The sequence below is a fragment of the Neophocaena asiaeorientalis genome, unplaced genomic scaffold (genome assembly GCF_003031525.2).
Source record: "Neophocaena asiaeorientalis asiaeorientalis breed wild unplaced genomic scaffold, Neophocaena_asiaeorientalis_V1.1 scaffold226, whole genome shotgun sequence".
Lineage (NCBI taxonomy): Eukaryota > Metazoa > Chordata > Mammalia > Artiodactyla > Phocoenidae > Neophocaena > Neophocaena asiaeorientalis.
The window spans coordinates 11,836,782-11,862,238 of NW_020173037.1; the positions used below are offsets into that span (position 1 = coordinate 11,836,782).

Below are 25,457 nucleotides of genomic sequence, written 5' to 3' on the forward strand. Positions count from 1 at the left end.
ATGCATCAGATTTACAGCTGCAGTGATGAAAATATAGAAGTTTTCACCACCGTGATTCCTTCCAAGGGTGAGTAAAATTGCCCTCGACTGTTTCCTTAACGTGGCAGGCTAAGCAGGAGAGCAAAGACAGTCATGTGCTACCTTATTACGGTTTTTACCCCCAGGTTTCTGAGGTCGGATGGTCTCTCTGTTTTGACCGTGTTTGTGGTTGTTTCTGAAAAGGAGGCATATGGATGAACGTCAATCATTGAGAAACAGTCCATCAAAGGGGAAATGAGGGCAGCTAACTACTCCTCATTTTACTTAATTCGATACTGGCAACCCAGTATGCCAAACGAAAGTGACAGCAAGCCATTGTTTTAGGAGACAGACATGAAAACAAAATTCCCAGGGCAGACAGATTCTTTCCTCCTCTCCAGTGAGCAAGTGGGTTCTGAAATGAGAAGCAGCTGGCCCAGAAGTATGATTTCTAACTGTGCCGTGAAATATGAGGAGGGATCATATTTCTAGCAGTGGCCTAAAGTCCAATGAAGTGGTCCAAGAATGCCCTGACCCAGGCTGGCCTCTGCACAGACCCCAGGGCCATGCTCCCAAACTTAACCTGGCACTGGCACCGCCAAAGAGTGTGACTTTGTAAAAGCCCTGCTGCTCTGACGTGAATGGTGTCAAGGCCCGGGAAGGGCTCTGTGTCCCTGGATAGTTCCCTTGCCCCCTGCAGAGCTGGGCCCTCTCTCCTGCCGCCCCTGTGCTCTCCCTGCAGCCCCTGTATTGCTGGGAGAGCCTGGGACCCCGGCTTTGCCCCTGGTCTCATTGTCAGACTGAATGAAGAGGGCCGGATGTCTGCTGGTGCTGTGACCCCCTGTTCAAATAACCCCTTTCTTCTTCCCATGTCAGCCATCGACATGGCCACTCCTGGGGGGAAGGGAGAGACTCAGCCTGGCCACAAAAAGAAAGCCAGCAGAACATAAATTAAGCTTTAGACGTCTATTGCCAGTCAGAGGGAGAGAAGAAAAAGCTGGGAGTCTGCCCACGTGCTGAAGTTGGGACACCCTCTGGAGACTCGGGAATGTACCTGAAAAGTCAAAGCCGACCCTCTGACCCGACAGTTCCACTCCTGTAAATGCTGTTATACGTGGATGCTTACAGGGCCACTGGGTCTCCAAGGGCAAAACTGAAAACAACTTGAATGTCCTTGAAGAGGGGAAGGGGTAAAATGTGGTGTCATCAGACTCTGGAATACTCCACAGTAGTCAACAGGGAAAAGAACTGGATCTATGTGTGTGGACACAGCTCCCAAGAGCACCATGTTGAGAGAAAAAAAAAGCAGGCTAAAAAGTATTAAATTTGTACAGTACTGTATATTGTTTATGGATACATATCTAGAGAAAAGCATAAAAAACAGGCTGGAAAGACACAGATAAAGTTAGTGATGATAGTAGCCCTGGAGAGGGAGGAAAGTAGAATTGGGGAAGAGTAGAAAAGGGACCAGAACTTGTCCTCTCATTTGTTATTTCTCTTGTATGAGAAGAAAACAAATTGAAAGCAAATATGAAAATCTTAAAATGTCTATGTTCTATAATTTTTTTACATTTAAAAACATTTAAGGGAGAAAAACATCAAAGCTGAATGGTCCTATTAAATTCAAAACTTATTATACGATTCAGGAGCAATGTCATACTTCACCTGAAGAAAATCATTCAAAACAGGGCCTTTGAATCCATTTGCTTAGCAGAGTAGTCAAGAGACCCACCACCACTTATACGCTGTGTGACCTTGGACAGGCACTTAACCTCTCTGGGCCTGAGTTTCCACTCTTATAAAAAAGGAAGAACTAGAACTTACCTCCCAAGGTTATTATGGGGGGAAAAATGAGATATAGACAAAATACATAAAGCATCTAGAACAGTACCTGGCATGGTAGTAAGCACCATTAAATACATCACTTACAAAGTGATTTCCATTTTTATTCCATATTTTGAGCAATGAATATGTTTAGTCAAAGATAAATATTCAATCTTATATTTCTTTTCTGCCATTTTTATTCATGGCCACCTCCTGGGATCAAATCAGTCATCAGTATTCATGGACATGTCACTGCTCAGGAAGCTGTTCTCTAGAAAGGGAATATCCGCAGTTTTATCTTAGACTGTAAGTGGAAGAAGTCCGCCTCTTCCTACGCCTTGTTGTGCCTCATCTCGCCTCCTCCAGAGCATCAAGCATAAGGCTCTCAGTGGGCGAAGACGGGGCCAGGTCTTCCTAAGTCACTGCTTATGAGAGAGACTGGTAACTCTTCATTCCATCCCCACGTTCCCTGCCTGCAGAAATATAGGCTGGTTGGATTTTCTCTAACAAGGGTTAGAGTCCTCCCAGGTATGCCCTTTCCCACACGTTCCTGTGCACAAGTTCAGCAACCTAGTGTTTAAGAGCGCAGGCCTTGTTCCACCACCAACTGCTTGACCCTAACCCTCAGCATCTACCTAAGAAATAGAGTCAATGGAGACACCCGACCCCAAAGAGTTGCTGTGAGGAGTGAATGCGAGAAGGAAATAAGTTGTCACCTAGTAAAGCTCAATGCGAGCCATTATCACATTTACCATCGTTGTATTATATCCCTGTTTTCCAACATACATACATACATATATAATGGGTTCAACCTAAATCTATGTACTTTTTTTAGCTGAGCCATCTTAAAGCTCACAAAAAATATGGCAACAGCAAGTGTTATGGTGTTTCTTAAGTATTTTAAGGCACAAGACATACATCAAGTCTGTAACTGAGGACAAGTGTGTATTTTTACTTCCTAGAGAGAAGGAGAGCCCTTTAAGGGCAAGATTTCATAGGCACAATTCACAGTAAATATAAAAGATAAAATCTGTGGTTTTACCGAGAAGTTATACCAGAAGTCATTTCCTGAAGCTCACCAGTGGGTTTAATTCTAGGGTGAACAGCATTCAAAATAATTCTCTTGGGGATAAACAACAATGTGGCAGGGTTGGCAAGGGGAGCCGGGGAACAGCAGGAGGAAATGGAGAAAACTCCAGAAAGAGAACTCCTGACAGAGGCTACAGTCTCTAGAAGTTATCACCTCTTCCTTCCACCTGCCCTCACCTTGCAGAGAAAGAGAAGAATTGTATCAATAATAACTAATTGATAGTTACTAATAACTAATATCAATAACCACTAATTCCTGGGAACTCCCTCTTTGCCAGGCACCGGGCCAAGGGCTTGATAAAGATTAGACCATTTAATTCTCACCGCAGCCCTCTGAGGTAGGTGCGAGTTTTACCAGAGAGGAAAGTGAAGCTTAGCAAGGATGAGTCATTCGCCCAAGTCACACAACTGGCAAGTGGTCAAGTTGGGATTTACACCCAAGTGAAAGGAGTCTGGAGCCCTGGCTCTTAACCAGCCCTCTGCTCGCCTGGCTTCATGGCAGCAGGCGCTCTGCAGAAAATAACACGGCTCTCACCCGAACACTAATCTGAGATGTGACAAGAAGTCATTTCCATTCTAGGCAGGGCAGTGGCAGGGTGGGATTTCATTTCCAAGTAAATCACTTTAGCATCAATGTGCAAAAGAGATGTCCGGGTGTCTCCACTTTCAACAAAGTGCACACCTTTTTCCCGACCAAGTAACTTTTTTATGGCTAATTGATTCTTCAAGTTTTTTTTTTATTTTTATTTACTGTGGTAAATAAAATTTACCATTTAACTATTTAAGTGTCCAGTTCTGTGGCATTAAGTACATTCATATGGTTGTGCAACCATCACCACTATCCATTTCCTGAATTTCTTCATCTTCCCAAACTGACACTCCGTACCCATTAGATAACAACTCCCCATTCCCTCCTTCTTCCAGCCCCTGGTAACCTCTGTTCTACTTTGTGTCTCTATGAATTTGACTAGTTGAGGTATCTCATATAAGCAGACTCATACAATATTTGTCCCTTTGTATCGGGCTTATTTCACTTAGCTTAATGTTTTCAAGGTTCATCCATGTCAGAGCATGTTTCAGAATGTCATTCTTTTTTGAGGCTGAATGATATTCCATTGTATGTCTATACCACATTTAGTTTGTCCGTTAATTTGTTAATGGACATTTGGGCTGTTTCCGCCTTTCAGCTATTATGAATAGTGCTGCTATGAGCTTTGATGCACTGGACCAAGTAACATCTGAAATTGCAATTGCCCCCCTCCTAGGGTAATGGAGACAAAAATAAACAAACGGGACTTAATTAAACATACAAGATTTTGCACAGCAAAGGAAACCATAAACAAGACAAAAAGACAACCCTCAGAATGGGAGAAAATATTTGCAAATGAAACAACAAAGGATTAATCTCCAAAATATACAAACAGCTCACGGAGCTCAATATCCAAAAAGAAAAACAAACCAGTTAAAAAATGGGCGGAAGACTTAAATAGACATTTCACCAAGGAAGATACACAGATGGCCAAGAGGCACATGAAAAGATGCTCAACATCACTAATTATTAGAGAAATGTAAATCAAAACTACAATGAGGTATCACCTCATGCCAGTCATAATGGGCATCATTGGAAAATCTACAAACAATAAATGCTGGAGAGGGTGTGGAGAAAAGGGAACCCTCCTGCACTGTTGGTGGGAATGTAAATTGATACAGCCACTATGGAAACCTCCAGTACGGAGGTTCCTTAAAAAACTAAAAATAGAACTACCATATGACCCAGCAATCCCACTACTGGGCATATACCCTGAGAAAACCATAATTCAGAAAGAGTCATGTACCACAATGTTCATTGCAGCTCTATTTACAATAGCCAGGACATGGAAGCAACTTAAGTGTCCATCGACAGATGAATGGATAAAGAAGATGTGGCACATATATACAATGGACTATTACTCAGCATAAAAAGAAACGAAATTGAGTTATTTGTAGTGAGGTGGATGGACCTAGAGTCTGTCATACAGAGTGAAGTCAGTCAGAAAGAGAAAAACAAATACCATATGCTAACACATATATATGGAATCTAAAACAAAAGGTACTGATGAACCTAGTTGCAGGGCAGGAATAAAGAGGTAGACATAGAAAATGGACTTGAGGACATGGGTGGGATGGGAAGCTGGGGCGAAGTGAGAGAGTGGCATGGACATATATACACTACCAAATGTAAAATAGCTAGGTAGTGGGAAGCAGCCGCATAGCACAGGGAGATCAGCTCAGTGCTTTGCGACCACCTAGGGGGGTGGGATAGGGAGGGTAGGAGCGAGACGCAAGAGGGAGGGGATATGGGGACCTGCGTATGCATGTGGCTGATTTGCTTTGTTGTGCAACATCAACTAACACAACTAACACAGTATTGTGAAGCAATTACACTCCAATAAAGATCTATTAAAAAATAAAATAAAATAATAACATTGCAATTGCACCCACCTCTTCTTCCCAACCCCCCTCCTCTGGGCCCTGTCCCACTCCAGGTGCAAACCCTCTCCGTATTGCTACTGTAGCTACATCAGTCTCACAGGTGTTCTCTAAAACCATTCCTTTCTCTCTCTTTGCAGTGCCCAGTCCAGCCAGAAGAAGAGTCAAGAGCTCTCAACATCTCTTAACCAAGAATGTAAGAAAACTTCAGTTTTGATCCCTTTCGTTGACTTTCATTAAAAAAGCAGTGTCTAGCTTCTTCACTCCCCACCTCCCCCCTACATCCACACTCTCCACGGCCTGGAAAAGTTTTCCGTAGCCCATGTTGCTGTTGCATTCTCCATCCTCCACTTAACCAAAACAACTGACAAATGTCAACCAGACAATAAACAGTCCTGCATTGGACCCCCTTCTGTCATTTTCCCCACAGAGAATAATTTTCATTTTATATACACATTTTTTTCCTTAAACAGAATCCATAGTGTAGGTAGAGCATCCGTGACTTGGGTGTTCTATTGCTGGCATTTGCAATGTTCCACTTTTTCACTATTATAAATAGCAGTGCAATGAATTTGTACAAAATACTGTTTTCTGGATTAATCCTATGTGCATAGGCCTCAAAGTGGAATTAACAAGTAAAAGGATAAGAACAGTTTCATCCATCCATCCATCCATCATCTGCATTCCTACCCCTGTGCTAGAGTGGAGAATAGAACAGTGATTTTTTTTTTTTTTTTTTTTTTGTGGCACGCGGTCCTCTCACTGTTGTGGCCCCTCCCGTTGTGGAGCACAGGCTCCGGAAGCGCAGGCTCAGCGGCCATGGCTCACGGGCCCAGCCACTCCGTGGCATGTGGGAGCTTCCCGGACCGGGGCACAAACCCGTGTCCCCTGCATCGGCAGGCGGACTCTCAACCACTGCACCACCAGGGAAGCCCAGAACAGTGATCTGTAAAAGATGGCTTCTGCTTCTAGTTTCGTCACATACTACCCAGAATTCTGGACAACTGCTAGGCTTCCAACAATGCTTTTCCATTTCCCTCCAGCCCCACCAGCACTGGCTTTCATTTCTTTGTATTATTTTTTGCTTCTTTAATAAGCACATGCATTACCTTAAAATTAGTTTACATGTCTTTAGAGCCTGTGAATTTCTCATTTTACTTACAGATTTCTTTATACATAAGCTGTCAATACATCTTTGCACTTTAAAAGTTTTATTTTAATTGCTAATTGTTGCCTCCTGGTTATACTGGAGTTTCTATCACAATTGTTTTTGTAGAACACTATTTTGATTTTCTAAGTATCTCAATTTTTAAAATCCTATTCTCCATTTAAAAAAATTTTTTTAAGTGTCCTGGGAATGAGATTGGTTTTAGTCTTTGTTGTTTTATATACATTTATTACTTTTTAAATTCCCAAAACAGGATGGGCCCATTACAAAACTTCAAATACTAAAACGATGTAAACTATGATATCAGAAAATCCTGAGAAGCTATAGAACATAGTGGTTAGGTATGCAGACTAGAGTCAAACTGCCTGGTTTCTTCCATTTCCCACTTTTAAATCCCAGTTCTATCCATTTCTAGCTATATGACCTTGGGCACGTTGCCTAACCGTTCCAGGACTTGACTTGCTTAACATTAAAATGGGGAGAGTGAGGGCTTCCCTGGTGGCACAGTGGTTGAGAGTCCGCCTGCCGATGAGGAAGGAGCAAATGATTTAATACATGTAAACTGCTTAGTCCAGAGCCTGATACATACTGAACATTCAATAAGCACTGGAGTTGTTTTTTTTTTTTTTTTTTTTTTTTTTGCGGTACGCGGGCCTCTCACCGTTGTGGCCTCTCCCGCTGCGGAGCAACAGGCTCCGGACGCGCAGGCTCAGCGGCCATGGCTCACGGGCCCAGCCGCTCCGCGGCACGCGGGATCCTCCCACACCGGGGCACGAACCCGTGTCCCCTGCATCGGCAGGCGGACTCTCAACCACCGCGCCACCAGGGAAGCCCTGGAGTTGTTTTTAATGAAAATTTCTCATATAACAATGTATAATTATCACGCTTTATTGCTCAATAACATGCTGTTTTGCAATTTGCTTTTTTCACTATATAAATTTTGAGCATCTTTACATGCCAATTAATACCTACAGATCTTCCCCATTCTTTTTAGAGGTTGCATAGTATGCCACTGTATGAATGAATGTACTATAATTTTTTACCCAAACCAAATCTGATGTTTTCTAGATTATTTAACCAAATCATCAATAAATGGGGTTTCCCCATTTTCTCCAGTTAAACAATGCCACAAGAAATATTCTTGAACGTATTTTTTATGTTCTTATGCAAATGTTTTTGAGGATAAATTCATAGATATGAAAATGCTGGGTCATCAAATCAACACCTTATACTTAAACGTACACAACGTTATATGTCAATTTTAAAAAAGAAAGAAAATGCTCAAAGGATATGAGCATTGAAAAAATTTTATAGCTATTGCCAAATTCTCAGCAACTGTTGTAAACTACCTTTACCAGAACACCTGAGCCAACACTATATGGTATCAAATGTTGTTAATCTTTGACAATCTGATAGGTGAAAACATCTCATTGTTTTAATTTGCATTTCTTTAGTAATTAATATCATTCTTCATCTTTTCATAGATTTTGATATTTTCTCCCCATGGGTTAAAAGACATGTCTTTTGCTCATTTTTCTGTCAGTGGTTTATCCTTTTTTAAAAATGACTTTGAGAATATTTATATACTAAGAAAGAAAGGGCTTTTAATGGGTTCTTTGCTGTAGTGCAAGGAATTCTTGTATTTCTCATGATCCCTAAAAACTTCAGCACACAGTCTAGAAGGAAAACGCTGCTGACTTTCAAGGAGCAGTGGGTGTCACCAAAAATGGGAAGGGGAGGGGTTGTTTGTAGGTAATTTGGAGTTTGAGCACAGACTTGAGTTTGGCATACAGTTGGTCCCTGACTTATGACAGTCTGACTTTCATGAATTTTGTCTTTACGATGATGCCAAAGCGAAACGCATTCAGAGACCATACTTGGAATCTGGAATTTTGATCTTTCCCCAGGCTAGTGATATGGGGTACAACATACTCTCTTGTAATGCTGGGCAGCCCGGCAAGCCACAGCCTCCCACCAGCCACACGATCACGAGGGTAAACAAGGATACACTTAGAACCATCCTGGACCCAGACAAGCATTCTGTTTCTCCCTTTCAGTACAGTATTCAGTCAATTACATGAGATATTCAACACTTTATTATAAAATAGGCTCTGTGTGAGAAGATTTTGCCCAACCATAGGTTGATGTAAGTGTTCTGAGCACGTTTAAGGTAGGCTCAGCTAAGCTATGACGTTTGGTAGGTTAGCTGTATAAAATGCATTTTCAACTTATGATATTTTAGGGGTATTTATCAGGATGCAACCCCACTGTAAGTCAAGGAAGATCTGTACTCTGGATTTGAAGGAGCCACAAGTCATTCATGACTCTGGGAAGATCCTTTGGGAATTAGGAATATTTAGTTTTCAACCAAGTTCTTGCCTTGAATTTCTAACCTTAAACAGTGTTTCTGTCTGAATCACCACTTATACCAATACCTACTGGCTTTATAAGGACAGAACTGTGATTACAAAAGCTTAAAAATGGAAACTAAATCATACTCTCTAGGAGATAAATAAGGTGCTAGGGAAGAAATTTTTCGAGGGATTTAGAACCCAAACAAAGGAGACAACTCTCTACGGTGGAAGTGAAGCCACAGGGGCATGAGCTTCACAAAGCCCCCAAAACATGGGGCACCGCCTCCTGGAGTATCCATTGACTTCAGCCAGGCTCTGCAGAACCAAGCTCCCAGCTTTCCTGGGAATGGCTTATGACTTTCCCTCCCTGAAACATTTTTACTCCAAGGGGAAAAAAAATAAGTATATGAATACAAATAAAAATTGCTTTCGATGGAAAAAAAAAGAAAAAACAGAAGGTAGGGGCTTGTCTTCAAATATGCATTCTTCCTCCAGGTAAGACAGCTTAATAATGCTCTGGCCTTTGAGCTCTCCTCTGAATTTCTAATTTCCCCTAACAGCATGACTCATCCTTTGCTCATAAAACTCAGACCCAGCTGCACAGAACATTCAAATTAGAAAAGACAGGAAAGGTCTTAGTCTACCTAAGACGGGGGAACTGAGTCCCAAAGAAGAAAGAACTATCTCTGACCTTTTCTTTTTTAATCCAACTGGCTCTTGGCTCCCCTTTTGAGTTCCCGAGAAAATCGTTCATATTTTGCAGCTGCTCTAATGTACCAATATTTAGGACTTTGTCCCGAAATTCTTATTTGTCTCTATTCTCACCCCTTGGGCTACCATACGAATGTGAGGTTCCTTCCTTTACAAGTATCTCTCTCCTCTCCGAATCGTCCTTAGCGCGGCCGTTTCCTCTCTCTCTGGACCCCTCGTAAGTTACATGTTCTTCTTCTACAGCCACCCAGTGTTCCTTCTCTAGATGGTTTCACTAGTCTTTTTCTCCCCATCCCCTCTGATTCTTAAGCAATTTTACTATCATCCTGATGCCGCAGACATCCTAAGAGTAGCTTTTAAAGGAATAAATTTACACCAAAGCGTGGGTTAGTTAGGGCTTCCGGTGCTATGGAGCCATTACCACTGAGATTCACAGCCCCTTCCAAATAAGCAGCAGTGCCATCATCAGGAAAGATGAAGGAATGGGACTGCAAATGTCACATTCTTCCCAGATTTCAACCTTGTGGAGGAGCGGTGATCTGATTTTTCCATCTGGTGATCTGATTTTTCAAAATGCACTGAGCAATCGATTGCACTTGAAAATTCTTACCTGGATGGCAGCACTTCCATGGGTCTTACAAAGAGCACTTCCTTAGAAGTTATGAAACCATGATCCTTGTCCAGGTTCCGCCCCTTACAGCTCTGTGACCTTGAAGACACCCGGCTTCCTCTGGCCTCAGTTTCCCTGTGTGTAAAATTAGGGAGTTGGGCTAGAACTTTACTCTGGATGCCGTCAACCAACATTATGACACCTAGGTCTCACCCGTCTTTCTAACTCCCTGCCAGCCCCCTAGGTCTCTGATCTGAACCCAGCAGGGAAGCATCAATTTATCACAGTGAATCTGTTACACAAGTACAGCCCCTACTTTCAGCAGGCAATTCGTTGAACTTGGAAAGGAAAATCCAACATTAAACACGTCTCCCCTTCACCCCTTCCCCATTCCCCAATCTCACCCTTGTACTCAGGGTGCTAAAGAGCCTGTGCTCAGACCAGTTTGTTCTAAGACCAGCTGCAGTATCCAGCCCAGACCGTATCCTACAGACCAGAAAAAATCCAGGCTGTCGGGAGGCTTTCAGGAGGCCACAGCCATGCATCCAGCTGTCTGTTCCGGGCCTGGGCCTGATGCACTGCCCTGAGCCCTCTCAGAGCCTCCGCAACTGTGGGGCATGAGAAGCAAGCACGAGGCCAGCTAAGAAAGGGAAATCTTCCGAGCTGAGCCCTCTCCTCTGGCATCCTTCAGGGCCGAGAAGATACGCTGCTGAGGCACTGGGCCCTCAGTCAGGACCTGGGAAGTAACCAGCCTCACTCCCGCCCCCAGGAAACCTACATCCAACAGGGGGCGGAGCAGCTAATGCCTCTCCACTCTCTCCCTCCCCATTCCCTTCTCCCACCCACAATGCAGAGAAGGGCTGGCTGAAGTTTCTTGTTCCTAAGAGGAAATATTTGCTTCCTTTTCAGGGGAGGAAATGCTGGGCCTCCCCACTGGACTCCTCAGGCTTTCACATCCTGCCTTACTTCCTCCTTCTACAAAATGGGTCGGAAAACACACCAGTCCTCACTCATTAGAGGAATGCTGAAAAAATGAAAACAAAATTCGAAATAGCTGTGATGAGAGGTAGACAGCCAAAGGCTTGAATGTCAGTAATGAGGCTCAGGTCTCTCCCGTTGGACCTGGAGGTCCACATTCCAGGGGGAACCCTGAGGCCAAACGGTACACGTGTCCAAAATACCATTGATCTAGGAAATTCCAGCATTCTGGGCGACACCGTGGCAGAGTGCAATGCTAAGAGGAGGGAAGGAAATGGAAAAGCTGAGGCGACTGTCTGTGCAGGGTGGTGAGTCCAGACCACCCACTACTGCACCTTACAGCCCCCACTGAGCTGGCGTCGGGCAGACGGGTGCTGCCCCCAGCCTGCACTGAAGGCTTGCTGGAAAACCAACAGAAACACCACCTTCTAATCATTTTGCAATTTACAAACATATCAAATCAACACATTGTACTCCTTAAACGTATACAATCATATGTGGAAATTTATATCTCAGTAAAGCTGGAGGAAAAATATTTTTAATTATTGGGGGAAAAAATCCCACATGCTGCAGTGCCCAGAAGAGAAAGGGCACTAATCCTAAATGATCCTTAATTATCATCATCTTTCTCCAAAGGCAAAGAATGAATGAGTCTGGGTCCTAAAACGGGCCTGAGAAGAGTTAATTTCCTAAGCCAGATAAGACCAAATGTGGGATATATTACTTTTTTAAGCAAAGGACTATTTGTGATAAACTGAAGCAAAGAGTGACAGCTCCCCTTCCTCTGTTGGGAACGGACGTGACCGCTTCCTGATGCTGTAGGTAAACAGGTGGCACAGGGAAAGAGAACCTGCTGTGTTCCTGAAATCTCTGCGAATGACCAGCAGTGACTCCGCCCCAGTACAGCAAGGGTGGTCAAGAGGATGACCCCTTTCCACATAGCCTCGAAGTACCAAAACTGGGGTTTGAACTCAGGTTCGCATGACCCCAGATGGAAATTTATCTTCATCACTGACAATCTGACAGGACAAAAAACAACTTTGTTTTAATTTGCATTTAATTATCGTTGTTCAGCACCTTTCACGTTAACCGGCCGTTTGCATGTCAATTGTCAGCTAGTTTTGGCCCCATTTTTCTATTTTTTTTCCTCTTTATTGATTTGTAAGAGTTTTATGTACATAGCGATAATTCCCTATTTATGTAACAAATGTTATATTGAGCCATATTCTATTCTAGTGTCTGCTGTTGTTTGTTTGTTTGGTTGGTTTTTAACATGCATCTTTGGTCTGTCTGGTATTCATTCTCGTATGAGAAGTGTGGACATGGATCCGTTTCCCCCAAGTGGCCTGACATTTATTCCAACAATATTTATTAAAGGTCCAATTTTTCTCCACTGAACTGAAATATAACCCTATTATAATACTTAAAAATTCAGTCTTATTTGCTTCAGCTTCCTCCACAATTGTGACATTGGACAATGGGGAATTCATCAAAGGCTCGACTGTAAAGGCTGAAATGGGTCCACCTCACTCACAGATAGACTGAGTGCCAGGATCTGGCACAGAGGTGCCCTCCCAAGATGTCTGTAGAAGGAAGGAACGAGTGAGCAAGAGAATGAGTAAATACAAACCTCAGAGAAGCTGCAGTTCTAACTGCTTCAAAGGAGTGAAGACATTCAGAATGTGCGACCCCAGTGTTGTGGCTCTGCATTCAAACATGCACGATATGTGCCCCAAATTGCTAAGATTCCCTTTGTCACCCCCGATATTAAGATAAAATATGGTACTATTTGCCTCAAATTTGTACATTTAAATTATTTCAATGATCTAAGTATTTTTATTATAATTTTAAAGGCCCATTTCAAGTGGGCCCTGACAAAAGGGGTATTCCTCTTCATGTACTTTCCCAAAACCACTATTCAGCAGGGGATCATTATTGAAAACACCTTAGCGTGTAGCGCTGCGTTCTGGCTTGCCAGAATTTCCACTTACCGAGCCACAGGTCATGGAAACTCATCTCTCAGCTCCAGCTGACAGGCACTCTGCAAAGCAGAGGAAACGTGAGCGTCCAGGAGCCGTGACTGCTTTCTCTGGCCAGCAGGTTCTTTCTTTTTACAACCTGGGAATCAGCTGGGCCCCGAGCCCTCTGCCTAGGTCTCCCCTCTGCTGGAGCATCCAGAAAGCTGTCCTCTACGTGAACAAGGGCGCCCACTGAGCTGCAAGGACTGTAAGAGCCCGATTTCCAGGGCTTGTCCTCATTTCAAATAGCCTGTTCTATTGTCAAACTATGTCCAGCCCTGGGGCAGTTAACTGGCCCCAGTCTGAGGCCTGAGGGCCCAGGCTTCTGACTCTGTGAGGGACGGCTGGTGAGGAGCCCCCAGAAACCTCATTTTCCTGCACCATGGTGCCACTGGACATGCTGAAGTTAAACACAACACTTCGCCGTTTCAGGCCAGTCTCGCCAGTTTTCCTCGCTGCTCCCAGCAATGGCTGGAGTCAGGAAGGCTCCGTGTCAGCACGAGGTCTGTCTGCAAAGCTGCAGTCCTGGCCTCGGCTGTGGAGGCTGAGATTCTAGGGGAGGAACAAGCTGACGGTCCTTCCTCCCCCCCGCAGGTGGTGATCGAGTCCGACCTCTACACGTCCCGGCCCCTGGAGCTGCTGCAGCACCGCACCGACCACCGCGACGGCGAGGCCCGCAGGTCGAGCTGCTTCCAGAACGCACGGCCGCAGGGCGCCCACCCCGCCAAGACCCCCGCCAGGCCCGGTACGTGCGTCACGGCCCGGGTCCCCGGAACCTCCCTGGGGGGCAGTGGTCCACTTAGAGCAGCTGCCGCGGTGTCCGCGAACTGGCTTGTGCGTGCTCTAGCCACGTCGTGATCCTCCCTGGCGTCCTCCATCACGCCCGGTGGGCGGAGCACCTGCACGTGGGGCCGCCGCCTTCCCCAGTGCATGCCGGTCCTGCTCTGAATGCACCTGCTCGGCCCCCCCTCCCCCACTGCAGTACCACAAAACTCCTTCTACCTTAAAACACTCGCTGCTGGGTCTGCATGATGAGCAAAGATGCTCTCATCTACCGCCTAGCTCCACAGGCAGTCCTGCGGGATTCAGGAAGAGGCAAACATCATTAGACGCTGGGGGGAGAGGAAACCAGTGTACACATGACTCATGAAGCGAAGGAAGCTTACGTTATTTTACAGGGTGTGTGTGTGTGTGTGTGTGTGTGTGTGTGTGATTACACAGGCTCTTCATCAGCTGCCATCTTAAAATCCCACCATTTTAAATTTGAACGCCTTAAACTATTTCAACAATTTATAAAAAGAATTTAGAGACACATTTGTTTTGAAAGCTGGAAGCATTAGAGTCTTACCTTCCACACTATTTTGAAAAATGGCTCCCACCCCAAGCAGTTAAACAGGAATCTGTGTCTAGCCTGCTGAAGTCTGTGATCGTATTTAGCCTTTAACTCCTGGTTTAGGTTATTTCTGTTATGCCCACAGCCTCAAGTTATTCCTACTTTTAACTCCAGAAATACACAAAAAGTCTAGGACATCCTTTTCAAAGCTGTTGGGTGTCAACAGTTTTGTATGTTAGAAGAACTGAAAGTAGACTCCATTGAGTGTCTCTCTTTATCCATCCATCTCCTCTCTTTCCTCCCTCATAGATGTTAGATTGGATCTCTAAGGTTTCTTTGGTCACTAACACCCTGATCCTGTTTTTAAGATCCTACGTGTAAGAACCCATAAGTCAAGCTATATTCTCTAGTTAAGGGATTACATATATACATTTTTATGGAGAATGAAAGCCTTAGGGAAACCACAATGTGCCTTGCAAATTGAGAAGATAATTTTTTTCCCTCTGTCTATATATAAGTGGGTGGGTGGGTGGTGGTTGCCTGTGCGTAGAAAGAAAAAGAATATCTTCTCTACAAAATCACAAAATGAATTTAGAGCCATGTTTCTCAAATTTTAATGTGCAGAAGAATCACCTGGGAATCTCGTTTTTATGCAGAGTCTAATTCAGTAGGACCAAGTAGGGCCCCAGATTTTGTTTCTAATAATCTTCCAGATGATGCTGATGATGTTGGTCCAAGGACAACATACTGATTAGCAAGGATTTAGGGAAGATCTAATGGGTGGTTCTCCAGGTGGCATCCCTGGAGCAGCAGAAACACCTGGGAACTTGCTGGAAATGCAAATTTGGGATCCCACCCAAGACCTTTTTAATCAAATTCTGGGGTAGGGCCCAGCAATCTGTTTTAACAAGCCTGCTCCCAGGGTGACTTTCCACCTCCCTGAAGGTGGAGGCCCACTGATCTCTGCAAGCGCCCCCTGCCGATCTACAGAAGAGGAAACCGAAACCATGGAAACTGACTTACCCAAAATGCACTGCTCATCAGCAGCAGAACTAAGATTAAATCTCATGTCTCCCGATTTGCCAGCTAATTGCGTCTTTCCCCCAGAAAATAATGTCTTTCCAGCTGTCTGGTTTTAGGGGCTACTTTCCTCCGTAAGTAGCTTGTGGAAGCTTAAACTGAAGGGGAGAACAGCAAGTTATGAAATGGAGAGACTCTGCCCAACATATGACAGTCAGCTCACGCAGGGAATGTGCTAGTCAGGTTTTTTAAAAAAAAGATTGAGCTGGGCATCGATTCAGTTCCTTCAGCTCCCACAATCTGACAGATTCCAGAGGGGATGAGAGGGAGGGAGGGTTTCTGAGTCAAAGCCAGACCCACAGGAAAGGCTGGGCACCGGCCTTGGGCACGAGTTTTCCATCCTCCAGTCAGAAGGATATGTGTCTCCAGGGATCTCAAATCTGGAGACGTGTTTCTTTTCTGAGCTAAAGGAGAAGGCTCCTGGGTGCTGTAGCCTTCTCACGTGGGAGAAATATGCTCTGAGGAACCTTGGAAAGAGTGGGGACTCTGAAGTCTTGAGCAGGTGAACCTCAAGGGCCCGGAAAAGGGGACACCCACCTCCTGGGCCGGTGGAATGTCTCCACTAGGATGTCCTTGGGGCATCTCAAAATCAACTTGTTCAAATGGAATTCATCTTCCACCTTCAAACCTCTCTTGCTTTCTCAGCTGGTGCCACTATCCATCTTTCCAGCAAGCCGCTGGGATGTTTATCCCAATACCCCCTTGTCCTCCCCACCCCCGCTCCACACACTAACCACTGACAGTGTCAGTTCCTCCGTATGTCTCATCTCTCCTTGGTACCAACCTCAGGCTACCGGGTCAGACTCCCTTCATCCCTTGTGTGTAGCCGCCAAGCCTGGTCGTCAGCTACCAGTCCTTCTTGCCCCACAGGCTACCAGAGGGTAGCCTAAAGCAGCACCTGCCTCTGCCATCCCTCTGCTTTAAACACTGTGTCCTCTCCACCCCCAGATGCCCTCCAGACCACGCCCAAGGTTCTCCAGGACCCAGTCCTCTGCTCACCTCTCCAGGGCCACCTCCTGTGACACTCCTATCCCTGCCAATCCATGCACAGACCAGCCCTGAGCTGTGGTGTAATTGTGACCACTCATTATATTCCGGACCTTCCCCGACACGTTCTCTCTGTGGATTGCCCTCCCTGGGTCTCCCCACCTAGCAAACTCCTCCCAGAATGGGTTAGGGGGTCCCTCGGTCAAGTTTTCCCAGCCTTGCAAGACCACCAAAGAGGTCAGCTTACCATTCCCTAGATCTTCCTCACCCAGCTTCATCGTAACTGCCGTGCATCTCTAAAGCCTCTGTTTCCTCATCTATTATGACGCCTACCTGTGAGGGTTGTGGTGAGGATTAAATGAGACAATGTTTATGAGTCTTACACTCGGCACAGCAACTGACACAGTAAATGCTCAAAAATATAAGCTACTGTCGTCACTTACGCCAGAGCACGGCACACCGTGGTCTGATCTTGGTAGCCTGTAACTTCATTTTATTGGCCTTGAGATGTTTTCCTCGGGGTGGGGGGCTGGTATTTCTCTACACTGTAGTCTGATAGCATGGGGCTCCTCCAGGAACATCTGCCCCAGGAGGGACTCGACTGAAGGCCAGCCTTCAGTGGAGCCCCACTCCACCCCACCCCCGCCCATCACCAGCTACCTCAACATCTGGATTCCCAGCAGCGGGTCGAGCCTCAAATAAAGGCATAGAAAGAAGGTTCTCACATACATCTCATGCCAGTGCCTCAGGACTCTGATAACCTCCAATACTCCCACATTATGAGGCTTACTTCCCACAGCAGGCAGGACTTTGAGCTCATTTTCACAGAGGCGTGTCCAGGAGCAGCAGGTTAAAGGACTGATCCCAGCTATAAAGACTTAACTCCTGATAACCTCTTGTGATCTGGCGCTTTAGGAAGAAAGGAGGAGCTAAGGGCACATTCTCTGAGTCCCCTACTGCAGGCAGACCTTGTACTGAACACCTCCACACACGTGATCTTATTAGACCTTAGTTCTAACCTCCCCAAGAGGGCCAGGGGTGCAGGTGACCCACTGGACAGTTGTCCCATTGCCCAACCCTAGGGCGTGATTTTGCTGCTCAGTACAAAGGCCGTTAGAATATTCCTGGCTTGTGATTGATTAGCTAAGGGATAATTGATGCAGAACCCGGGGAAGCTGGAACCCAGAGTACCACTGAGTAACGTCCCCTCCGTTCAACTTTGCAGTGGGGACTTCTGAACCCAAATCAGCAAATCTGTGTGGGAATCGAGCATATAGCAAAGCTTTGGTAAGTAAAATCAACCTGGTTAGCTGTATCTGCTGTGCTTTAACCTTCTTGTCCTGTCTGTGCCATGAAGACAAAGTGTCCTTTGTTCCAGGCCTGAGGATTATTAGAAAAGTGTAGCTGAGGGTTCTTTGCTCCTAAAGCCTACCAGCTGGTGGCACACCACTGGCCGCCTCTCTCTTTCTTGCCAGAAATTCAGCTCTTAGGTAAACGGAAGGTATTACCTAGCGGACATCTCAAACAGGGGGGAAAGAAGCAGTGTCTGTGGCAGGCCCCTGCCAGGTGGAGGTGTCTGACCAATTCCCAGGGGCAGCTACGGGGGTAAAGAGATGCAAGGGTCTCGAGCACTGTGGAAACACAAAACACCATCACCTCAGAGGGAACTGCTGAGCCACCTCCCACTGGGAGCTCTGGGGCAAGGATTGTCCATCTGGGCTGCCCGAGTTGGACCCAGCTGACCGATCCTTTATATTTTCTTCCCGCTCTTTCATGGCATGCAGGCTGCCCAGGACAGCATGACCTTGGGCGAGGTGGCCCTCCGTAGCCAAGGACACCTGAAGGAGCTGAGGGCCAGCTGCTCCCCGCCCTCCCCCAGGGGGAGGACAAGGCGGCTTGTCCTTCCCTGAAGGGGGATCGGGTAGTGCATGTCTGGGTCTAGCTCAGCGTCACCCTGAAAAAATACATCTCCTTCACCATCCTCTGGGCATGAATGTGGGTGTCCCCTGGGTTAGCACAGAAGGGGTGGAGTGGTGGCTGGAGGTGAGGTCAGCTCGGGCATCCTGGGCTCTGCGGGCATCAGCTCTCGAGATTCACGGAACTAGAACAGACTGGAGAGAGTGTCTGAGTCACCCACTCGTCCTTATGGAACAAACTGGACAGAGACGCGAGCGCTTTGCTCCTGGTCTGGGCAGGAAATCGAAGCCAATTATTTCATTTAGGTCATCCCTGTACTAGGAAAACCACACAAAGGGCAGGGATGGGACAATCAGGGGCCCCCTGTCCCAACCTGGGACCCAGGGGAAACTGAGGATGGCTGGGCCGTTACCACAGAGTGAAGGTGGTCAGGCTGTGACAGTTCGAACTGCTGCCCTCAGCTGAGCCCAAGGCTAAGGGGAGAGGGCAGCTCACTGCCTTGGATTACTTGCCCCCAGCCCCTGGGCTGGACTCAGTGTCCTTGGCAGAGAGGAAGCTGCAGCTGGGAGGCCAGAGCGAGGTCGGATGGGACAGGGTGGTGATGGGGAGGTGGTCACAAAGGAGGGGGCGACAGTAGTGCAGAGGACAGAGCGGCAGCATGACTGACCCTTTCCTCTGGGTCTGAGATGGTAGGGCTGGGGTCCTGCAGCTCATTGGAGCCCCCATCCCAGGGCGGAAAGCAATTCAGAGCTCGAACAGCTAAATCTGATTTTGACGCTAACATGCGCTGGGGCAAACAGGATGGTGGACGGCCCAGGAGGAAGCATGTTTCTGGGCTGCTGGCACGATGGGGAGGGACAGCTCCCGAGAGGCCACAAGGTGGCACAGTGACTCTCCCCACAACCTTTGGCCCTTGCGGGAGAGAAGGGGCAGTGACTCCTGATGTCCTCAACCTGGAATTTCCCAGCAATTTTAGGAATGTGGTGATCTTAAGCCTTCCCCGGGGCGTGGGGTGGGGGTGCAAAGCGGAGGTCCGCTGACTGAACGAACTGGGGACCTAGCCCTGCTTGGGCTACCAGTGATTTTTCAATGCAGTGCATGTTTCTTGAGCACTCACCACCTCCTTTAAGGAGAGCTGAGGAGGGCCGCCAAAGGGTAAGCCCCAGACCCTGTCGTTCGCATGCCATTCCTGGGGAGACTGCACCGGCATAAGAAACAAGTAGACAACCGTAAAGAGAGAATTGGTGGGATGCCAAAACATATCACATTAAGGACTCAGTGCTGTGGGGATGCAGGAGACAGAGAGAAATCAGCTGGGGCACCAGCCTGAGGGGAGGCTTCCTGGAGGAAGTGGTCTTTGAAGGGTAGGCAGAGATGAGGCTTGATCCAGAGAATGAAGGAAAAGCTGGGTGAGTGAATCCAGGAGGGGCCCAAGGTGTGTGGCAGGTCTTGTGGGAAAAAAAGGAGGTCCTGTCCCAAGTGACTGGTCCTGAGGCTGCAGCAGAGAAAAGGGAGAGGGTGACACACTGATCTTGCAGAACCTGCAGGATTTGACAACAAAGTGGACACAGACCATAGGGGTGCAAGGGGGACAGAGGCCTTGCCAGATTGAGTTGCTTGCTTTCAAGTTTCTCTAGGTAGGTGGTTCTCAAAGTGGGGGTCCTGGGACTAGAGCACTTGGGAACTTGTTACAAATGCAGATTCTCGGGCCTACATGAGACCTACTGAATCAGAAGCTGGGGCGGGCCCAGCATTGCGTTAACAAGCCCTCCCGGGGGCACCTGGTGCCCGTGGCGGTATGAGGACCATTGCCCTGGATTGATGGTAGTTCAGTTTAGCTGATGCCCTTTCCAATGGCTCCAGCCACTGCCGGAGTTGGGGACATGGTGCCATCCTCACACTCCCTTCTCACAACCTAGATGCCTCCGGTGGCCCGGATCTCAGTGAAAGCTCCTGCCGTCCTGGAGGTGGCAGCTCTGGGCTCGGAGAACGGAGCTGTTCTGACCAGAGGGTAAGTGCTGTGCCTCCAGCCTGGCTGCCTCAGGGTTCCCCACCCGCTCCTGTCCTGCTCCTGGGCCAAAGAGTAACAGGTGGCCGGCTGTCAGACCCTCAAGAAGCTAAAAGAGAATCCCTGCCAGCTGTAAATTACCTTCTAATGAGGGCACTAATCCCGGGTTTCTGTCGCCACATCAACTTTTCCCCTAGGATTAAGCCGAAGTGTTTTTGATGGTTTCCACTTCATTAACCCCACTCTTTAGACTAGGAGAAGTCTAAAGAGGGAGGGGTTTTGGTTAATTAGACAAATGTAATCACAGGCCATATGCAGAGCCTCCTGAAGGCATGCTGGTGTCAGAAATGCCTCACGAATTAGATTAAGGGCCCCTGCCCAGGTAGAAAGTACACAAAATACAAATGTTTCAAACCAAATTTATAACCAGCACGTTACTATTAACTCTGACCCAGAAACAGCAGCTAGAGTAGCAGGAGTGATAAGCCCCCCAGGAAGGCCCTCACTGCCTTCAACATGGCACAAAGAAGATGGCAATAAGAGTCTTAAACTCAACTCAGTGTGTACATTTACGCCCCCATCATCATCTTCCAGCCTGGAGAGAGCAGAAAAGTGGCTTCGGGGATGATGCAGGGTGTGGGTTCTTGACTCAGATCTGCCTGCATGCCCAGCACCGCTGCTGACTTGCTATGACTTCAGGCAAGTTGTTCAGACCTCCGTGTCCTCATTTCTTTAAAAACAAAACAAAACCCAAAAAATGGGGATGCTCATAACCTCTTGAGAGATTACTGTGAGAATAGGATGAGATAATGTGAGAAGAGCGTAGCACCAACGGTTGCATCATTTTTCAAGAAGCTTACAGTCTGGGAATCGGAAAGACACGTGCCTGGGAAAGCGATAGATGCTCACATATGAGGGGCCATGCCCTACAATATCAACCCAAGGTATGCACACCTTGAAAGCTGAGGGAGTTAGAGGAGGAACAGACCAGTGTGAAGCCCTTTTAGGTGAAAGAAAGCCATCTAGAATGAATGATAAAAGCCAAGCCACTCAACGTATTGGGACCTAGTTAGAGAAAAGTATCTTTTCGATTGTATTAAGTTTATAGCAGCAAATTGTTGTGAGCAGCAATGGCTGCTGCTGCCTGCTGCAGTAACCAGCAGACGTGAACCGTGTGCCTCAAGAGAGGCGCCCTTTCCATCCGCGCAGCTGCATCGCAAAGGGTTCTTCTAAATGGCCCGTTTCTCTCTAAGCTTAGACGTTCTCATTTCCATTTGTTCCTGGACCCTGGCTATTGAAAAGAAAACGAAGGCCATTCTTTCACTGAAGGAGAGCAAGTGAGAAAAATGAACATTTATTGACGTGGACCATGTGCCAGATGCTTTGTGACCTTATTTTCCTCCTCACAAAAGCCCCGTGAGTTAGATGAAATTATCCCCATTTTGCACATGAGGAAACTGAGGCTGGCTGAGGTCAAATCACTGGCCTGAGGTCACACAGTAAGTGGGGAGCAGGATTCAGCCCCAGGGCTCATGGGCTTTCAATAGCTGACGCTTTGTGACATCTGCTCTTTCCAGCAAGATCGTTTGTGTAGAGGTAGAGGGATGGCGGGTTGGGGTGAGGAAGGGTAGAGTTTGGAACAAGACCAGAACTTGGGATCCATGAGCCAGTGTGCTCAGGGCCACCTGCTTCCCTCTCCCCATGCAAGGACCTCCCTGGGGCAGGGGGATGGGGTGTCATTCCTGCGTGGGCCCCAACAGCGACCCTCCACCGTGGTCACAGGATGTATGAGCAGAGGAGTGAGGGCTCTGGCTCCTCTTATCGAGGGCAGCAATTAAAGAAGGACAGGCTCAGCACAGTGACCGCCCTCCTCACCCACCTGTGCATTTTCTGTAGATCCAGGCACCTCAAGAAGATGACTGAAGAGTATCCTACCCTCCCTCAGGGAGCAGAAGCCTCCCTACCGCTGACAGGAAGTGCTTCCTGCGGCGTCCCCAGCATCCTCCGGAAAATGTGGACCAGGCACAAGAAGAAGTCTGAATACGTGGGAGCTACCAACAGCGCCTTTGAGGCTGACTAAAGGTGACCCTCCCCAGGTGCCCTGCGCTGGCCCGAGTTCACTGCACAAGGGGAGGAAACTTCCAGATGGGAACTGAGCGACACTCACCTCTGCTACTAGCTGGTCCACGCACATCACCCTCCAGTACTAACTAATCGCCCCGGCTCAGGAAACGGGAAAGGAACCTCCCTCGAAGGCAAAAGAAAACTGTTCCTTCTTAGAATCGATAAAGCCATTGGTCTGAAAGTGACTTCGGGAGGTCATCAAGTTTATATCCCTATGTTTAAGCAAAATGGCACCAAAATCAAACTTTCCCAACCCATTTTAAAGACCTCCAAGGAAGCAAGCAGGCAATTCCTCAGTCTTCCTTGTGAGTCGTTCTAATTTCCGGTATAAATGTAAGAATTTGATGTTTCAGGCACTTGTAAGCACAATGGTTCTCACTGTTCCTGCCACCATATTTGTTTCATCTTGATGAGGTACGATTTTTAGTGACAAAGTGCTATATATATTTACTTAGTAGTTCTAATATTCATTTGAGTGTATCGTCAAGATCAGTTCTGATGACATTTGGCATGATTGCATGAACTCTGTATTCTTTTACATGTGATTTTTCTATAGGAAAACATGATTTAAATTTTTGAATGCTAACATTTTCTGAAGTGACACAGTCTAGTGGAACTAATAATACCTTGCTTGGGTATAATTATTTTAACTTTTGAAAATGCTCTCCCATCCATTACCTCTTACATTCACAAAATTCCTGTTAAAGAAAGCACAATTATTCCCAATCTACAGATGGGGAAGCTAAGGGCCTTAAGAGGTTATGCGACTAGATACCTGGTAGTGGAACTAGATACCAGGTCCTCAGCTTCTGCACCAGACTCCTTGCTTTGCCTACTCTAGTAACTGATTTGAGGATGGTTTTGAGGGGTAGGAATATGTCTCTGGGGGCAACATTTTAAGGAAACGATTTGACAGAGTTAGAACCAGTACATGATATAAATGATGTAAACCATTCATATGGTTTCATAATATATCATATTATGCTTTCCTTCTTTTAATGGAAATGTCATCATCAATTCTATATCAACATCAGTAGCCTTAAAATGATAACATGATATGATAATGATAGTTACCATCTATTAAATGCTTACTATGTGCCAGGTGGGTTAGTGAGCACTTTACATACATTATCCCGATCTTTCTGTCAACTCTGAGTTAGGTGGCCTTCCCCATGTAATAGACACGGCTTTAAAGTAGTTAAATGATTAGTCTGAAGGCACCTAACCCATGTGGGTGTCAGGCTCCAATGCCTGTGTTATATCTACTCCTTCATACAAGAATATTCAGAACACAGAGAAGAGCTAGGATCTGAGATAAAGGAGTGCAGCGATCAATTGGTAATGCCTGCCTGTGGAGCAGATTAGTGGGATGTGCCTCACATATTTGTCATCTCTGGCCTCAACTCTGCCCCCAGAAGCCTTGTTTTCTAATTCAGAAGCTTAAATTAATCCAACCCACTTAACAAAACCAGTGACTCCATGGTGAATTTTAGTCTAAGACCAGGTTGGAAATGGCCATTTTTTGGTTACAAGGAAGACCTGGGCCACATCACTGGTCTCAGACTCAACTGTAATTCACATGCTGCTGCTCCGTGACCACATGTTGCTTTTTGATCTCTAAATTACCTGCTTCCACATCTCCAGGTGAAATGTAAGAAGGCATGGGGGATAAGGGGCCTGGGCTTCCGGGCTTTCACCTTGCTGACCTCTGCTCTTCAACCATTGTTTTAGACTCCGAACACCCAGTCCTCCCATCAGAACATGACTTGGAGATTTGGGCATCAAGTGCTCTTTCAATGGACTGTGTAATCATCTTACAGTGTATGGGTGAAGGGGCCCGGAACAAAGGTAGGGAGAAAACAGGTAGTTTACACTGGACCTATCGGAGTATCCTATGGCTATTTATTTTAACTTATTTACTTTATAACTGATATCCTCTATTTGTATGTGGCAGCTGGAGATCTATGTAGGCTGGAACTTATTTATTTTTAACTTAAAACTTTCATGATGAAGTGTTTGCCTTGTATAGAACATTTTCATTGGCCAGTTCAAATAAAAATAAAGTCTGCTTTGTTTGTGACATTAATAAATCAGCATAAGAGTATGCCTGGGGCTCCTTCATTGAATGAGAGAAGGCTTTCACAAAGGGAAAGAATTATGCATCTGTACCTCATTGCTCCTTTACCTAAATGAAAAGGATTGTGAGAAAGAACCCAGCATGTTCTTTCCATCCTAAGGCAATGTCTGGTTTTGATATTACGGGCCCTGCCCAGCAGTCAGCAACGGAGCCACTTCTGTTGAGGTCTGGCCTGGCCTGACCTGTGCTCTCAGGGTTCACCCTCCTCCCTGGGATGCTGCCCTCAGTCCCCACCACAAATCCCAGGGGGCTCAGTGACCATCCCTCTGTGCCCACCTCACGGTCAGCCTGTCTGGAGACTGCCCCCGTGACTCACATCACAGCCACTTGCCAAAGGATGCCAAGGCTGGCTGCAGATGGCTGTCCGGGAATGAAGGAGCCTGGAGTCCTCTTGAGCCAGAGGCAACAGGAATTCCAAGACATTTAGGGTAATAAAGTCACCTCTGTTAGGACCAAGTCCAGTCACATATTTCAGTTCTTACTGGATGCTCTCTGTGGCAGGCCTCCACCCTGCCCCTAGATCAGGCAGATGGGCAGTGGGTAGGGAGAGGCAGTGACAGCCGGAGCCCGATTTGAAAAGGTATCACGTGACACGTTGTCTCTAAGTTGGCAGAGACCTAGGGACATGCGAG

General features: G+C 46.6%; 1 protein-coding gene across 1 annotated transcript; it reads left to right on the top strand.

The window, feature by feature from the left end:
* VXN (vexin) lies at positions 1-22,644 on the top strand. Its single transcript, XM_024742681.1, has 6 exons — positions 1-67; positions 5,541-5,596; positions 13,834-13,984; positions 17,865-17,926; positions 20,476-20,567; positions 22,461-22,644. The coding sequence occupies exons 1-6, from the start codon at positions 1-3 to the stop codon at positions 22,642-22,644; spliced, it is 612 nt and encodes a 203-aa protein (XP_024598449.1).
* The last annotated feature ends 2,813 nt before the right edge of the window (positions 22,645-25,457 follow it).